The sequence below is a fragment of the Sorex fumeus genome, unplaced genomic scaffold, assembly GCF_029834395.1.
Source record: "Sorex fumeus unplaced genomic scaffold, SorFum_2.1 ptg000063l, whole genome shotgun sequence".
Lineage (NCBI taxonomy): Eukaryota > Metazoa > Chordata > Mammalia > Eulipotyphla > Soricidae > Sorex > Sorex fumeus.
In genome coordinates, this window is record NW_026606120.1 from 4,604,948 (window position 1) to 4,622,887 (window position 17,940).

Genomic DNA, 17,940 nt, shown 5'->3' on the forward strand with positions numbered 1-17,940 from the left:
CCATCCCTCCCGATCCCCCCTTCCCTGTAGTGTGTTTGAGTCTCGGTGTCCTGGAGGCTTTTTGCCCTAACTGATGCGTGTTTTTTTTTCCCCCCCTTCCCAGCTCTCCTGTCAAACTAGTGTCTGTTCCTCCAGCCCCCCTCCCCAGTCACCTCCCTACTTTCCACTTCCCCTGAGTGAACCGTCCTGAATCCCCTCCCTTAGTCCCCCTGCCCGCCCAGACATGGCAGAGAATGATGTGGACAACGAGCTCTTGGACTATGAAGAGGATGAGGTGGAGACCGCAGCGGGGGGAGATGGAACTGAGGCCCCTGCCAAGAAGGACGTCAAGGGTTCCTACGTCTCCATCCACAGCTCTGGTTTCCGGGACTTCCTGCTCAAACCAGAGTTACTCCGGGCCATTGTTGACTGTGGCTTTGAGCATCCATCAGAAGGTAAATCTTCTGTTAAGGGAGGTTTTTGTTGTTGGGCATAGCGTGTTAGAATTTTTCAGGGTAGAGGAAGCAGCTATGTTCGTTGTTACTCAGGTAATGTATTTTTAGAATACTTCAAAAAAAGGGAAATTATCAAAAATAGTTAAGGGAACAGGAGAGGTCTAGTGTTTTCCTTCCCTCCCGCAAGCCCTCCATTTTGGGGACTACTTAGGGTGTGCTTGGGTGTGTCTACTGGCAGTGCTAGGGGCCAGGCAGTACTGGAGATTAGATAGCGATAATTTCGCTACTACCTTCCTAGCCCTAGTGCTGGTCTTTTATTTGGGATAAAAGGAAAATGCTGGTGCTCCAAAAGTAATTTAGAGGTTTGCCATTCTGTTTCTCCCTTCCCTCCCCACCATACCTAGCTGTGCTCAGTACTCCTGGCTCTGCACTCGGATCGTTCCTGGTGGGGCTCAGAAAATCAGATGTGATGCTGGGGTGATTGAACCAGGGTTGACCACATTCAAGGCAAAACCCTAACCACTGTACTTTTCCCTGGCCCTGCCTTTTGTTCTTACTACTGGCTTATCTTTGCTTTGAAAAGGTTTTGTCACTTGGCATATGTTTTCGGACTTCCCAGAGTAGCTTGCTGGATCTTTAGTCCTCTTCTACTGGATTACACTAATCTAGTCTCTGGAAACTCAGTTTTCTGTTGTTGTTTTTGGGCCACACCCTACTCAGTGGTAACTCCTGACTGTGCACAGACTAGAATTACTCCTGGCAGTACTCAGGATCAAATGGGATTCTGGGGATCCAACCCATGTTGTCAGAGTGCAAGGCAAATGGCCGTATTTGCTGTAATATTTCTCCAACCCTTCCGGAAACCTTTATGGCAGGTCAAAAGATGACTCCTTCTGCGTCAGTTATGAGTTTTATTTTGTCTCAGGTTACACACGTTACATGACCCAATGCTTGATAACCATGTATAGAAGTTACCTGTGGCACACACTCAGATGCACAGATTAGGGTCTGAGTAACCCCTGAGTATTGTGAGGTGTGGCCCCAAACAAGAATGATCAAATGTCACTGACATTACAAATTAAGGAAAGTAGGGGCTAAAGAGATAAGAGTATAGCAGTAAGGTGCTTGCCTTGCATGCTGTTGACTTGGGTTCAATCTCCAGCATCCCATATGATCCCAGGAGTAAGCCCTGAGAACCCCTGGGTGTGGCACAATTAAAAATCAGATTAAGGGAATAAAGGACCCAAGGAGCACCATTGTTGAGTATTGGTAGGTACAAGAGAGTTGTTAGCAATAGTATACGGGGGCTGAAACGGAAAGAGACTAAAGCTAGGACAAGGAGCGTCTGATTTGGGTTGAATTGGATTGATTGAGAGGTCAGAGGCATGGAAAGGTGGAAGTGATTTTTAAGTTGATAAGAAAGGGCCACGTAAGAGTTGTGTGGTTCGAACCACAGCACCCAAAAGGGAATGAATGCCCTGCAACAGAAGCAGGGTAGGACGGGGGGGGGGGACGACGACGACGACTGGGATCAGTGGTGTTGGAGAATGGGCACTGGTGGAGGGATGGGTACTCGATCATTGTATAACTGAAACCCAAGTACAAAAATTTGTAAGTCTACAACTGTACCTCATGATGTTTCACTAATAAAAATTAAAAAAAGAATTGAGTGGTTGGTCCTGAGAGATAGTACAAAGGATACGGCACCTGATTACGCTGCATTTGGTCTCCTGGGTCCCACCAAGAGGGATTCCTGAACATGAAGCTAGAAATAAACCAGGTGTGGCCCAGACACCAAAGAAAGGAAAGAGTGGTGAGAAGTGGGGTTGACATGGTAATGAAGGGGTATTAGGGAGATTGGAATCTAACCTGTTTTTCTGTTTCTAGTCCAGCATGAGTGTATCCCGCAGGCCATTCTGGGCATGGATGTCCTGTGCCAGGCCAAGTCCGGCATGGGAAAGACAGCGGTGTTTGTGCTAGCCACATTGCAACAGCTGGAGCCAGTCACTGGGCAGGTAACTCTTGGGAAAAGTGCTGGGCAAAGCGTTTTAGTCAGGAATATTTGAGAAGGCTGCTTTTTTTGGTCAGGTGGTCCACTTAGACTCTTGTCTAAGATCACTTTTCACTGTAACAGTGAGGATAACAGGTCATTCTGGGATTGATTTAGATGTTAGAATTGAAGTAATTTGTGGTCTGCCATGTGTGCCTTGTGGCAGTCACCCAGAGGGGGAATCACAGGATGTGTTGCATATCTGTTTCCATCTGCTTCTCTCCAAAGGTGTCTGTGCTGGTGATGTGTCACACTCGAGAGTTGGCATTTCAGATAAGCAAGGAATATGAGCGCTTCTCTAAATACATGCCCAATGTCAAGGTAAGTCCGAGTAAGAGACCTGGTAGAACAGGGTTTGAAGAATGGGAAATTAATTTGTAAGATCACCTATCTTGTCACATTACCCGTATATGAACTTCTTTGTACATGTAGCATATTAAATTCTTGTAAATCTTTGTGTATAGATTTTATAAAGCCCTAGGCTCATTTCTTCTATGTATAACACTTTAGTGATGTTTGCTATATGAAATAAATTTCAGTTTTTCTTGGCTTTTGAACATTATGTAAATGTACCTGTGCAACAGAAGACAGATTGGAAAACTCAATGCAAAACTCATGATCACTTTTATCTTTTTTTGGTAGGAAGGAGAGTGTGTGTGTTTGTGTCAGACATTCCTAGCTAAAGTCATGAGTTCTACCACTGTGCTACATCTGGGCCCCAAGATGATAGGTTCTTTTAAAATTTAATTTGTTTATGAACCACATGGGCAGTGCTCAGGGCTTATTTCTGGCTGTTTGCTCAGGGATTATTCCTGGCAGGCTCATGGGACGCTATGGGGAGCTGCAGATTGGACCCTGTCATCTGCATGCAAGGCAAACACCCCCCTACCTGCACCCCATTGCACTGGCCCCAGAACATTATTTATATTGACTTTGAAATATACTGGTTGATAGAGAAATTAAGGGGATGTGGCAAGACAAGGTTACAGTCTCAAACATCTTACATTTAAACATCTTATTTAACATCTTTAACATGTGAATGAGGATGCTTTAAAATGGTGAGATGTTTTGCATTATATAGCTTTATTTATGGTACTTTCAGATTATGTAGGGTCCTTTTGGAAATAATGATTATACCAGTTCCTTTACAGACCAGACCTATTAGAATAAATACATACTCAAACAGTGTCCCTAAGTAATTGGACCCTGTTTATATAGTTACATAAATTTGGACTTTACAAAGTTAATGTAATTGCCACCTGGCTGGGATGTGGTGAAGAGTAGTTGAGATTATTTAATTTATATTATCACTTTTTTTTTTACCTGGGTCATACCCAGCGATGGTCAGGAGCTCTGAACTCAGGAATTACTCCTGGCAGTGCTGGGGGGACCATATGGGATGCTGGGGATTGAACCCGGGTCGGCTACTTCCAGTGCAAGAACCCTAGTTGCCGTACTGTATCTCTATTCCCCTTTCAACCTGTCTTTGATTAAGGCCTCTTCCCCCCCCCCCCCCCCTTTTTTGGGTCACACCTGGCTCAGGAATCACTCCTGGTGATGCTTAGTGGACCATATAGGATGCTGGGAATTGAACCCGGGTTGGCTGCGTGCAAGGCATTTGCCCTAACCACTGTGCTATTGCTCCAGCCCCTATTTGTTTGTTTTAACAAAATGATGTTACAGTGACTTACTGAGGAGGCTAGTTCTACAGATATACTACACGTGTGTTAGTTCCAGGGATCAGTCCTGGAGGGATTAGGAGACCATATGTGTAGCAGGGAATTAAATTTGGGTTGTTCATGTGCCAGCAAGCACTCTACCTCCTGTACTGTTGCTATTACCACACCTGGCAGTCCTGAGGGGTTATTTCTGGAGGTGCTCAGGACCATATGGGATGCCAGGGATCGAACTCATGTCAGCTGCACACAAAGCAAAGTGCCTTCCTGAAGTACCATCTCTGAACCCCAAGCTAAAATTTGGCAAGAGAATTTTTTTTAAGTGATGCCTTGTATCTCTTGCTGAAAAGTTTTGTTCTATAAGGAGCAATTTAAAATTTTTATAGACGCTGTGACCTTCACCCTTTGAAACTTGAAAGCAGTTTGTGTTACTTGATTCTGTATACTAAACTCAGGTCCTTAATATCCATTCTCAATGGTTTAACATGGAGTAATATATTTAGCCTGAATTAGTAGTTTTGTTGGAGGTGTGTCAAGGAGTTAAAATTTTATCTAAGGTCTCTTCGTGAAACTAGATGAGTCTTGGGTCTGGAGCGATAGCACATCAGATAGGGTGTTTGCCTTGCACGTGGCCCACCCTGGTTCCATTCCCAGCATCTTATATGGTCCCCTGTGCATCGCCGGGTGTGACCCAAAAAGCAAAAAAAAAAAAAGATGAGTCTTTCGGTATTGCTTGTCATCCTTTTTATATTGAAGGCTAACCTGACTGTCATGGAAAGGAAGATTGTTGCATAAGTCATAATAGCTGAATGCTAGTACTATTCCGCTAGATTAGCCATGCAGCTGTGGGCAAGTCATTTTTCTCTCAATAGTTTAAGGGTATCGGTTTCATATTGGGTGACCTCTCATGCTTTCTTAGCTTTGAAATGTTCTGAGAACTGGAGGATAAATGAAAAATGGTGGGAACCATGGGAGAATGTGTCTCTTTCTTTCTGAGATGTTTTCTTCTGGCTTGGCAGGTCGCAGTGTTTTTTGGTGGTCTTTCTATCAAGAAGGATGAAGAGGTGCTGAAGAAGAACTGCCCGCATATCGTCGTGGGAACTCCAGGCCGCATCCTAGCCTTGGCTCGAAATAAGAGCCTCAACCTCAAACACATCAAACACTTTATCTTGGATGAATGTGATAAGATGCTTGAACAGCTCGGTGAGTGGCAGTGCTCAGGCTGGGCTAGTGATTGGGGAATTGCCCTCTAGAGCCAAATGATGTTTATTGATACAGGAGCACTTACGTGCCAGGACGACTCTTATCTATCACCCATGACTGATGGCTCTGGCTTCCCTGGTTGATCTGTGTTATGCGTTGATTTTTGGTTTTGGGGCTGTACACAGCAGTGCCCAGGTATTACCACTGGAAGTGCTTAGGGGGGATATATGCAGTGCTAGGTTTCAAACTTGGGTAAGCCCCTTCCCTGTTGTACCATCTCTGGCCCTTTTGTTAAGCTTTTTGTGCAGCCTTGTTAATGGGGGGGTGGGGTGTCATATTTATGTGACCAGTACGTCTTTGAGAGAGACTTTGCTGATCTTGAACATCAGTCACAGCTCTCCACACTTTATACTTGGGTATCAGATTTTGTGGAGGAGACGATCTACTCTTCTGGAATACTTAGTTCAGTATGTTGAAATTTATGTTGACTCAATCTTTAGACTTAGTCCTAGAATTAATACGGGGAGTGTTTGTGTGAATTTGGTGTGTTATTCCAGTGTAGTACATGAAATTATAGAAGAAAAGCTTTCTGTAGAACTCAGAGCGAAAGTGGAGGAGGATGTGGTCTCAGATAATGACATTCTGAATAATTTTGACTATTCTAGATGTTCAGCCATGGGATGGGCCCAACTTGGCAGGAAAACAATTTAGAGCAGGGCAGAATGTTTTTTGTTTTTTTTTTTTTCCTGTGACCCCCCCCTTTGTCTGAGAAATGCAGGTGCTGCTAGGAATATCTGGGATTGTTGTGTTTTTCATAGCAATTTTAATTGTTACGATTTTTTTCCTTCTTGGGTCACACCTGGTGATGCTCAGGGGTTACTCCTGGCTTTGCACTCAGGGATTACTCCTGGCGGTTCTCGGGGGACCATATGGGATGCTGGGACTCAAATCTGGGTTGGCTGCATGCAAGGCAAATGTCCTACCCGCTATGCTATCGCTCCGGCCACTGTTGTGATTTTTTAATTAGTTTTTGGTATTGGTATGTTCAGAACTCTTTTAGTATCGATAAATTTTGGGCAAGTTACATGTTTTCATATGCTGACTAGGTGGAGATTTTATATGGAGTTTCCTATTTTGCATTTCTTTGGTAAAAAGGGAGGGGTCTTTTAAAGTAGACACAGTTTCAGAAACCTTACCCAGAGGAAGTATGGGATGAATCTTAACAGCTAAATTGTAATAGGTGCCTGATGTTTGTAGACTAGTCGCTGCATTCTGTTTAGGCATGGGAATGGGAGAGATCATAAAGTGTTTTATAAAATTGACCCTTGTGAGCCTCCTCACAAGGTTGACTTGTATGGTTTTGGGCTTTGGAATTTCAACATGTTTTTCCAAGTCTTCTAATTCTACTACTTTTTCCCACTGTTGTTACTGTGGATGTGGTTTGAGGCAGGGGTGGGGGCTTGTGGCACACCTTGGCATGATCAGGAACCCCTACTAGTGCTTCTCAGGTTCATGCAGTGCTGGGCATTCAACCCAGGGCTTCCACAAGGAAACAAGTGCTCCAGCCCTTTGAGCCGTTTGTGGTATGTTAAGGATTTGATTTTTTATTTTTTGGCTTTTTGGATCACACCTGGCAGATAATTGGATTACTCCTTGCTCTGCCCTCAGGAGTTACTCCTGATGGTGCTTGGGGGACACATGGAATGCCAAATATTAAACCTGGGTCAGCCATGCAGACCCTATTATGGGTGTGATTTAATTGTTGAAAGCCTGAGACAAATACTTTTCTTGCTGAATTGATTTTCTACCCCCCCCTCTTTTTTTTTTGGTCACCGTGCTCAGGGCTTAGACTAGGCTTTGCACTCAGATCATTCCTGGCAGGGGCTTAGGGCACCATCTGGGATGCTGGCGATTGAACCTGAGTTGATTGTGTGCAAGGGCCCTACTTGCTGTATTATTGCTCCAGCTCCTGAAGTGATTTTTTAAAAATTTTGGGCCACACCTGATTGCGCTCAAGGAGTTATTCCTGTCTGCACTCAGGAATTACTCCTGGCAGTACTTGGGGGACTACAATAGCATGCAGGGGATGATGGAACCCGCGTCTAGCTGTGTGCAAGGCAAGCACCCTGTTCTCTGCACTATGCCTCCAACCCTTGTTATTGTTAATGACATAGTCCTGTTTTTCTTCTATATCATTTTCAATCTTTTTTTTTTTCTTACAGACATGCGTCGGGATGTCCAGGAAATTTTTCGCATGACCCCCCATGAGAAGCAGGTCATGATGTTCAGTGCTACCTTGAGCAAAGAGATCCGCCCAGTGTGCCGCAAGTTCATGCAAGACGTAAATACCCTTCTACCTTCATTACCTCCACTCCCTGCCCGCTGCCTCCTCCCCTTCCGCACCCTCTTCCTCCAGACTCCTTTGCCCTTCAAGTGCCAAGAAGGGGGCATACGCCCATCTGGGAGTGATGACTCCTTGAAGAGACACACAGAAGCAGAGACAGCTAGTGTTAGGGTCTGCGCGGGCGCTAGGGAAACTCCGGAAGACTTGGTCGGGTTAACGTGAGAGCGGGTAGTATCCGACTTTTTTTTTGCAATCACAGCATTTTTGGAACCTCTTCTCCCTATGGGGGAGGGCAGGATTTTCTGCCCTACCTTCCATGCATCGTCTCCTACATAACCCCTACACAGCCACGCACCCTCAAGGTGGCATCGAGCATACAGCCGGAGCCTCCTGCTCCCTCAAACTCAAAACCTCCCGGTGGCAGGAGAGCAAGAGAGGGACAGACAGATGACAGGGCATGTCCAAAGAGAAGAGCAAGCAGCACGAGTGAATCGGCTCCCTCCTTACCTCCAGGGGTTGGGGGCCTCTGGCACCTCATTCCCCGTCCCCTCCTCCTCCCCACCCTCACTTCCTCGCACCCATCCGGAACCTCGGTTGATGTGAGCGATGGCGGCAGCAGAGAAGCACCATGGCGCGGCGGGGGAATGCGGACGCACCAGCGGTGGATGGCGGCAGCGGAGGCTGCGGGGAAACCTGACCAGGAAGCTGAGGACCCAGCCAGCCTCATTTTCCGTTCCCGGTTTTTTTCCTGAATCCAAGGCGTGCCGTGCTCCCTGTTTCCCCCTAATATATGTTGGTGGGGGAGGGGTGTCCTGAATGGGGGGCTAGTTTTTTTTTCTTTTTTAGAACACTTTTTTAATACTGGGTGGGGGGAGAGGGATATGGGGAAGGTAAAATGAGGGCCCCCCCACTTGAATGTAACCAGGAGTTAAGGGATGGGGCTAGGTAGGGCCTCTGTATAAGCAGTGGATTGTGTTCCTCCCTGCTTTGCTCCTTCCCGTGGGGTGGTCAGTCTGGTCAGTCTCTAGCTCTACTTGTGGCTACAGTTAGATTTGAAGGATGCCATGGAACTTCTGTGGAAAGCTTTATTATTAGCCTGCCTTTCGGGGTTGGGCTTCTGGATTTCTCCCATGACACATGTACCCCCTTTCCTAAAAACTTAGATTCTCTGTTTTCATGTTAATTATATCCCCAAATTATTGAAGAGTGGTAAAAATGTTGGGCTCTGGAGTTGAGCCTTAATATCAGTTTCTTTTTTGTGTTACTTTTCCCTTTAAGGGTATTTTAAGAGGAGTGCATAACTGCTGCTCTGGATGCTTTTAATAGTACCACTAACCAAACCTTCCATGGAACACTGGAAATAGCTGGATTCATTTAGAGACTAAAGTTGACCCCTGAGGGCAAGTTGTTAACCCATCTCGTTTGAGTAATTTTTGCTTCTACTTTTATGGCATTTTGACCAAAGTCCGTTGCAGCGTTCTAATCTTACAAACCTCCTAGTATGGTTATGACACTCCTGTTTGAGGGAACACTGATGGAATAGTCTTGGCCCTCTCCCACATTCTTAGCAGTTCTGATGGGGTTATTCTGACTTTGAGTCACTTGAGCCATCACTTCCCAGGTGTTCAGTGCATGTTCTTCATTGAGAATCATCTATTTTATTTCTTCCACTGCCTCCATTTGAGGTAGTGGCTTCTTGCCACTGGGTGGTTTCACTGCCCTTTTTGTTCCCTGCAGTGCCCTCTTCCATGTGACCATTTTCAGTTGGGTGATCTTAAAAAAAATAGATTTTAGCTGTAATGTGAAAGAGGTCACATCAAAATGTGGTATTTTGGTGGGGGGTGGGTTTTCAAATTTCTCTTCTCCCCATCCCCCCATGGGGTGTTTTGGAGATCAACTTCCTCCACCCCCCCAGGTTTAACCCCCCCACTCTGCCCTCCTCCCGTTCCCACCCCCTTGCTCCCCCCTCCCCCCCAGCCAATGGAGATCTTCGTGGATGATGAGACGAAGCTGACGCTGCATGGATTGCAGCAGTACTACGTGAAACTGAAGGACAACGAGAAGAACCGGAAGCTCTTTGACCTTCTGGATGTCCTTGAGTTCAACCAGGTCAGTTCTTAGGAGATCTCGGAGGGAAATGAGCTTGTCTCCAATGGTAGCAGAAACCTATGCATACACTTAGTAGGACATAGCAAATCCGAGTGATGTGAAAAAAGGACTGAGGATGTGAATCAAGTGGTAAAGCACGAGTATGTGTGAGGCCCTTAGCTGATCAGTAGTTTTGCTTTTATATAGGTCCTGTATCAATTCTTTTTTCATTTTTTAAAAAATTTTTCATTTTGTTCAATCACTGGGATAGAGCATTACAAAGCTGTTCATGATTGGGTTTCAGTCATACACTGTTCCAACGCCCATCTGTCCACCAGTGTAAATCCCTCCCATCCCTGCCTACCTCTATAGCAGGCACCTCTCTTCTCTTTCTCTCATTCTAGGCATTATAGTTTGCAATACAGATGCTGAAAGGTTATAATGTATATCCTTTACCTACTTTTAACACTCAGTTCTTGTCCAGTGTGTTCAGTTCCAATTAATGTTATCATAATGGACCCTCTATCTTTAACTACCCTCCATTCCCCAACACCCTTGTGGTAATTTTCAACCATTGACCAGTAATCCTGGCGTTGGATATTAATTTCATACTTTTTTTTTTTATATCCTACAAGTTAGTCATAAAAATATGGACTACACGAATTTGCATGTCATTGTTGTACAGGGACCATGCTAACCTCTGTATCATTTCAGTTTTGGCATATGTGCTGCAGAATTATGCACTATATCAGTTCTTTTTATTTTTGAGCCACACCCTGTGATGCTCGGGGATTACTCCTGGCTCTGCACTCGGGAATTAATTTCTGGCTGGCGGTGCTTGGGTGACCATATGGGATGTCAGGGATCAAATCTGTTACTGTGCAAGCAAGCACTCTTCCCGCTATACTATTGCTCTGGCCCTGGCCAATTCTTTTAAATGAAAATGGTTTCTTTCGGGAGGGAATTGAATTCATTGAACCTTGGGACTATTCTTACCTCAGTTCACTCCTAGTGATGCTCAGGCGACCATTTGTGGTGTCAAGTGGTCAAACTGGGCTTTCTCTGGTCCCAAACAAAATTGTTTTAAAATAAAATTATATGCTATAATTCGACATGATGGGGGGATGGTAACTGCTAAAACAGCCAAACCCAGCTATACTCAGGGATTATTCCTGGCAAAGCTCAGGGAACCATATTTGTGTGGGAATTTAATCTGGATCAGTCAATGTGCAAGGCAGATGGCCTACCCACAGTACTATTGCTCTGGTCCCAAAGGAAACTACTTTTATTTGTTTTTGGGTGATGCTCAAGTTACTCCTGCACTCAGGAATTACTCCTGGTGGTGCTTGTGGGACCACATGGGATGCTGGTAATTGAACCTGGGTCAGCTGCATGCAAGGCAAACGCCCTACCTGCTGTAATATTGTTCCAGCTCTAGAAACTGCTTTTTTTTATTCCAGAAAAGAAATGCTAAATAAAATAAGTCTCAAAAAATAAAACACTTGGCTGGGTACAAGCTTTGCATGCAGGAGGCCGAGTTTGATCTGTGGCACTAAACTGGAAATTAATAACTCCTGAGCACTGCTTGGTATGTGTGCCCCTCCAATGCTTTGAAGGTATTCAAATATATATTTTTTTTAGTTTATTCTTAATTTTTTGTTTTGTTTTGGGAAATGCCTGGTAATGCTCAAGAGTTTATTCCTGGCTCTGCTTAGGAATTACTCCTGGCGGGCTTGGGGGACCATATAGGATGTTGGGCATTGAACTAAGGTCAGCCCTGTGAAAGGCAAACACCCTACCTGTTGTACTGTTGTCTCTGGCCTTGAAGTTTTGTGGGTTTTTTTTTGTTTGTTTGTTTTTCTTTTTGGGTTACACCTGGCAATGCACAGGGATTACTCCTGGCTCAGGCACTCAGGAATTACTCCTGGCGGTGCTCGGGGGACCATATGGGATGATGGGAATCGAACCCAGGTCGGCCACGTGCAAGGCAAACGCCCTACCCACTGTGCTGTCACTCCAGCAATGGCCTTGAAGGTTTTTTAAAACTTGTAAAAGTTCCAGGACTTTATTTTCCCCGCCTTTACTGAGAAACATTTGATCATTTTACCTGTCGTGTTGTGTATTTGGGTAGATCTCTTCGTTTTTGTGTGTGTGGTGGGGTTTCTCCCCCCCCCTTTTTTCTTTTTTTTTCTTTTGGGCCATACTTAGAGATGCTCAGTTGTTACTTCTGACTCTGCTCTGAGGAATCACTCCTGGGTGCTCAGAGGACCAGATGGGATGCTGGTGATTTAACTCAGGTTAACCATGAGCATGGCAAGTTTCTTATCAGATACATTGTCTCTGGCCCTATGTGGGGTTTTTAAAAAGTAATTTCTTTGATGATGCCAGAGATTGAACCCAACACATGCAGGACTGCTCTACCTCTGAGCAGTGCCCCAGGGGACTTGTGTGTTTTATTGAGTAAGAGAATTTGCAGATAACAGTAAAATTAGATTTTTTTTTTACTAGTTTCGTGAGGTATCTCATTTCTTAATAGTCTGATAATTTTGGTTAGTATTTTTATACCTTTATACCTTCTCTGCAGTGTGTCTACTCCAATAAAATGAGAAAGGCTAAGTTATAATTAGAGCAGAAGAGAAAATGTGGAATAAGAGGGACTAAGGAAGAAGAGTAATTACTGAAATCTTCTCTCCTCACTAATCTTATTCACATGCACATGGATCCTCACCTACTGCATCCCCTCACTCTGACACACACACACACACAGGTGGTGATCTTTGTGAAGTCTGTGCAACGCTGCATTGCCCTGGCCCAGCTCCTGGTGGAGCAGAACTTCCCAGCCATTGCCATCCACCGTGGGATGCCCCAGGAAGAAAGGTGAGGCAGGTGGGGAAGATGCTTGGGAGGAAAGGGGGCTATGAGAGGGTAATCTCAACAATCTTCTAATTTCCTTTCTCACAAAGGCTATCTCGGTATCAGCAGTTTAAAGATTTTCAACGACGAATTCTTGTGGCAACCAACCTGTTTGGTCGAGGCATGGATATTGAGCGGGTGAATATCGCCTTTAACTATGACATGCCTGAGGATTCAGATACCTACCTGCATCGGGTAAGCCTCACTCCCAGGAGGACATTTGCTGGTTTTCTGGCTCTCTTTGGGACTTTTCTTTTTCAAAAAATAATTGGGTGCGGGCACACCTGGCAGTTTCGCAGTCAGGGATTATTCCTGACTGCTCTTGGGAATTACTTTCAGCTGGAGCGATAGCACAGCGGCAGGGCGTTTGCCTTACAAGCGGCCAACATGGCCGACCTGAGTTCGATTCCTCCGCCCCTCTCGGAGAGCCCGGCAAGCTACCGAGAGTATCTCGCCCGCACGGCAGAGCCTGGCAAGCTCCCCGTGACGTATTCGAAATGCCAAACACAGTATCAACAAGTCTCATGATGGAGACGTTACTGGGCCCGCTCGAGCAAATCGATGAACATCGGGAGGACCGTGATGCGTGGTGATCATATGGTATACTGGGGATCGAACCCCAGTTGGCAGCATGTTAGGGAGGTGCCATACCTCCAGTAGTATATCTTTGGGTTCATATTTTATTTTGGTTTGTGAGTATTTGGGTTGCACCAATAGTGCTCAGTTTTTTTTCCCCCTGGCTCTTTGCTCAGGGTTTGACGCCCTGACAGTGCTGAACCTGGGTGTGCCTCTTAGGCAAGCAAGTTCCTTACTTACTATCTCTCTTATCACCTTCCTTCCTCCCACAATTTTCTCTGGCCCCTCTTCATTTCTTTGTGTTTCTTTTGTTAATTTTGGGTGGGGGGGGACTTGGGTCACCCCTGCTGTGCTCACGGTTTCTTCCTGACTCTGCACTCAGATACCATTCCTTGAAGGTTGGGACTGTTTGGGATGCTGGGGTTTACACCTGGGTTAGCCACATGCAAAGCAAGCACCATACCTGCTGTACTGTTGGTCCCCCTTCACATTTCATATTTGCCCTCTCCTTGGGTGTCTTTCTAATTTCACTCCCTGTGTCATCTCTTTCCAGGTGGCCAGAGCTGGCAGGTTTGGTACTAAGGGTTTGGCCATCACGTTTGTGTCAGATGAAAACGATGCCAAGATCCTCAATGATGTGCAGGATCGATTTGAGGTCAATATCAGTGAACTGCCTGATGAGATTGACATCTCCTCCTATAGTAAGTATCAGAGCTACCCCAGCCAAACCTCTTGTTTCTTTGTGTGTTGTATCTTATATTTCATTGTGAATGTGTGTAATAGACACCTTTTTTCAAAATAGCCTCTGGAAACGCACCCCCTCCCCGCACCCTTACCCCCCACAAACACTGCACAAATTCACACAAAACTACACAATCTCTTTGCCATGTCCTGATCTAATGGCTTTGTTTCTCTTCAGTTGAACAGACGCGGTAGAGGATCCACCCACCTCTTCGGGGACGAGTCTGTCCCTCTTCGGGAGACACCAGGTGTGGGATAAAGGAGACACTACTGCCACCTATTCCTGAGAGCCCCCAAGCCCCAGTCCTTGGATTCCCTGTTTTGCATCATCACCACTCCTGAGCTCCCATTTCCTGATTTGTCAGATCTTTTTTTTAACAAAACTAAAAAACACATGTGTCTGTGGTGTCTGTAAGCATTTCGTCCCTTTATTGGAATTGGGGTGAGGTTATTTTGATGCATAATCCACGGTACGTTCTGTAAGGACTGCCCTGGAGGGGTCAGGAGAAGGATGATTTCCAAACACTGACATGGTCCTAAGTCTTCATTATCCAATTCTGCCATTTGTGGGGGTGTTCGCATTTCTCTTGGGAGAGGCTGAGGTGTTTACCCAGGGGCTCTGGGGGCTCAGTGAAGCAGAATCTGGTGGAGAGTTTAGGCATTGTCCCTAAGACTCTCACGGTGTCGTCTCATCTGTTCCTTTAGCTTCTGGATCTTGAGCACTAGGGCCTGGGCTTCCCAAGCACCTTCTTGCCCTTCTAGCAGAGCCTGGTACAGCTCTAGCTGCTGCTCCAGCAGCTCCTCCGCCTGGGTCAGCTCCACGGAGGGGCGGGGCCGTGCGCCCTTTGTGGGGTGGGGAAAAAGCATTAGTTAGCCCAGGGAATTGAGGCAGGGATCTGACTGCCCTTTTTTTGTTTGTGTTTCCAAGTGTTTTGGGGCCATATCTGACAGTTCTCCTAGGAGCCAGGGTTATTCCTGACTTGGTTCTGTGCATGTGGTACCAGGATGGGATTTGGGTGCTACATAATTGAAGGCCTTTTCTCTTGGGCAAAGAGGGAGCAGCGCTTAGGTCAGAGGGGTGCATTTTAGAGATCACTGACCCATGCGCTGTAACTAGACTCCTACAAGGAAATGCGCAGGAGAGGACTTGCCCCTCCCCCTCTTAAGAAATAATTAACTGCTCGGTGGGAAATACCTGTTCAAGGACTTTGTGGATTGCAGGAAAGGAGGGAAGGACTTGGGGGGAGAACCCTGTGATCTGGTGAGGGTGGGAATGGTGTGTATGGGGAAGGGAGGCTGGGTTGGAATGGGGAAAAAGCTTTAGGGCTGGGTGTTGGTAACAACTTGGGGCAGAAAAACTGATGTCCTCTTAGTAAGAATCCCTCCCGCCCCGCCCTTGGCCCCACTTACCCTGGGGGGTGTCCTTATCTTCTCATCTGCGGAACTGGTGGCCTCTGGAGTGCTTGCAGCAGGGCTTTGAGAGCAGCACCTCCCGGAGCCTTGGCGCGCCAGGGCCCAGGACGGCCGCAGAAGGCACCGGTAGCAGCACCGGGCCAGCCAGGGCAGAGGCAGCAGCACCATGGTGGGTGAAGCGGGCAGCTGACTGAGTGCCCCGGAACTGGCTCCCTCTGGGCCTTGCCTCGCTTCAGTGCCTGGCCCTGCCCCTGCCCTGCTCCACTACCCAGTTCCCTCCCATACTGCCTGGAGACCTGGAACTTGGGTATGAAAAAACTGGTTGAGGCAAAACTTAAAACACTGGTCACCTACCTCCGAGTCTTCCTAGCATTTTCTCTTTTCTCACGATTGCAGGACAGGGTTCACACTACAGATCTGTAAGTGAGAAACACTTAAGCACTCACTAGCTTGGCGCGTGGGTGATACACAAAGTTGCTTTCGGGACCTTGTGCTGGGGAGTGAAACCAGGGCTCCTGCGTGGGCTTTAGCCCTTCGAATCTCACTGCATCTGACTTAAGTCTATTTCCCTTCTGTTTTCCTTTTCACGCAGAATGGCGCTCTACTCCTCTTGGTTGTTTTTTGTTTGTTTTTGCTTTTTGGGTCACCCAGCAATGCTCAGGGGTTACTGCTGGCTCTGCTCAGGAATCACTCTTGGTGGTGCTTGGGGAACCATATGGGATGCTGGGGATCAAATCTGGGTCAGCCACGTGCAAGGCGAAAGCCCTCCCAGCTGTACCATCTCTGTAGCTCCATCCCCTTTGTGTTTTTTGTTGCATGTTGCGAGGTTTTTGCCCTTTCTAATATACATGGGCACTGCTGGATCATGTAGCCTTGACTCTTGGCACATTATGACACTGAGTAGACATCAAGCTATGTTGAATCAAGTCCTTTAATCTCTGATTTTGGATTTGGGAATAAAAGCCTAGTTCATGCACCATGTAATTTGTCAGTACCTTTGCCTGGGTCCAACCCCAGAGCAGGAATAACAAGCCCCTGCCCAGGTGGGTAGGAAACGAGATTGTCATAGGGGTGCATTGGACCCCTTTTTACCCCTGAACCCATGAGAATGGGAGAACCAATGGAAGGTTAAGATAGAAATAAGAATTGTCATAAGGAAATTTATAAATATATGATCTGGGTGCATCATGTGGTAAGCAGCATTTTTTTGTTGGGGACCAGTACCTACCTGTGGACTTTGAGTTGGAATTTCACTGTGTCCTGGGGCTGACTTCATGATTCAATGGGGAGGAAGCATCATTGCCATTGAATTTAGGGAAACCCCCAAACCTGACAGTGGGACTTCTTAGAAGTCAAGATTCAAGTTAGAAGTCTTGAGTTCTGCCCCAGCAGGAAAGGGGAGCTGGGTCCTCTGGCCACTCGGGGGTGCCACTGCGCTACTCTGGAATTCACTGAGTATCTGGACCCTGAGGTGCGGTTATTGGGAAACTGGGCACCCAGGTGTGGGTGGGGAAAGTGGTTGGGAGAAGAATTTTTTTTTTTAGGAAGAAAAGTTTGCTTTTATTTTTGAATTTTTAGAAGTGGTTTTCAGTAAAAAGCAACATCAACAGCATATTGAATAATTGGAATTACTCATTGAATAGGAAGAAAGTCTGACTGTGTCTCATTCTGAAAGCAGGAATCACTTTGCAAATGTCCCTCACTGATGCAACTGGCTTTTGAATACCTTTTCTAAGTTTGATGAACTTCATCTCATAAAAGTGTCACAAATGATGGGGGGCCAGTATAGGGGGTAAAACTTTTTTTTTTTTTTTTTTGCTTTTTGGGTCACACCCAGTGATGCTCAGGGGTTACTCCTGGTTTATGCATGCAGGAACTACTGGCCGTGTCAGGGGACCATATGGAATGCTGGGGATCAAACCCAGGTTGGGCCGCGTGCAAGGCAAATGCCCTACCTGCTGTGCTATCACTCCAGCTCAAGGGGGTCAAACACTTGCATGCTCACACATGCAAGGCAAGTACTCTAGCGCTAAGCTGCATTCTGGTCCTGACACATGTTGGGGTATTTTAGAGAGGGAGAAGGGGCACCAAACCCAGCAATACTGGGGACTCCTCTGGCTCAGGGAGGCAGGCCCCTCATGACATGCTTTCACATTAAGACTATCCTTGAGGGCTGGGGTGGGGGGGGGCGGTGAATCTTGAAACTCTGCAACTATAAAACAAGTTCAACATTATTGCAAATTATGATACTTCAATTAAAAAAAAAATAAGACTATCCTCAGAGTAACTACTTGTGATATGCAGAACACATTACTGGCTTTAAAAAAAAAGAAGCTGTGCATTTGCATTCTTTAATATGAAAACAATCAGCAAGCTATATGCAGGTACAATTATTTCATTGTACTTCATACAATTTTTTGTGGGGGGGGGGGCTGGGGTACACCCAGCGATCCTCTCAGGCTACTTCTGGATTTGTGATCAGGGTCGCTCCCTAACACTCTG

At 46.1% G+C, this 17,940-nt stretch overlaps 2 protein-coding genes, 1 non-coding gene and 1 pseudogene across 3 annotated transcripts; 2 read left to right on the top strand and 2 right to left on the bottom strand.

Moving 5' to 3' along the window:
* The first annotated feature begins 139 nt into the window (after positions 1-139).
* On the top strand, positions 140-14,440 carry DDX39B (DExD-box helicase 39B). Its single transcript, XM_056127178.1, has 10 exons — positions 140-434; positions 2,322-2,449; positions 2,713-2,805; positions 5,180-5,363; positions 7,586-7,704; positions 9,685-9,816; positions 12,563-12,672; positions 12,759-12,903; positions 13,838-13,985; positions 14,204-14,440. The coding sequence occupies exons 1-10, from the start codon at positions 224-226 to the stop codon at positions 14,218-14,220; spliced, it is 1,287 nt and encodes a 428-aa protein (XP_055983153.1). The 5' UTR covers positions 140-223; the 3' UTR covers positions 14,221-14,440.
* LOC130036310 (small nucleolar RNA SNORD83) lies at positions 5,415-5,489 on the top strand. The gene has a single exon (XR_008794354.1). It is a non-coding gene; the product is annotated as a small nucleolar RNA SNORD83 (small nucleolar RNA).
* On the bottom strand, positions 10,439-10,539 carry LOC130036287 (uncharacterized; annotated as a pseudogene).
* Positions 14,441-14,678: 238 nt separating the features above from the next.
* Positions 14,679-15,702, bottom strand: MCCD1 (mitochondrial coiled-coil domain 1). Its single transcript, XM_056127196.1, has 2 exons — positions 15,436-15,702; positions 14,679-14,868 (listed from the first exon to the last, which is right to left on the bottom strand). Exons 1-2 carry the CDS (start codon positions 15,604-15,606, stop codon positions 14,680-14,682), a joined length of 360 nt encoding a protein of 119 aa, XP_055983171.1. The 5' UTR covers positions 15,607-15,702; the 3' UTR covers position 14,679.
* Positions 15,703-17,940: the final 2,238 nt, after the last annotated feature.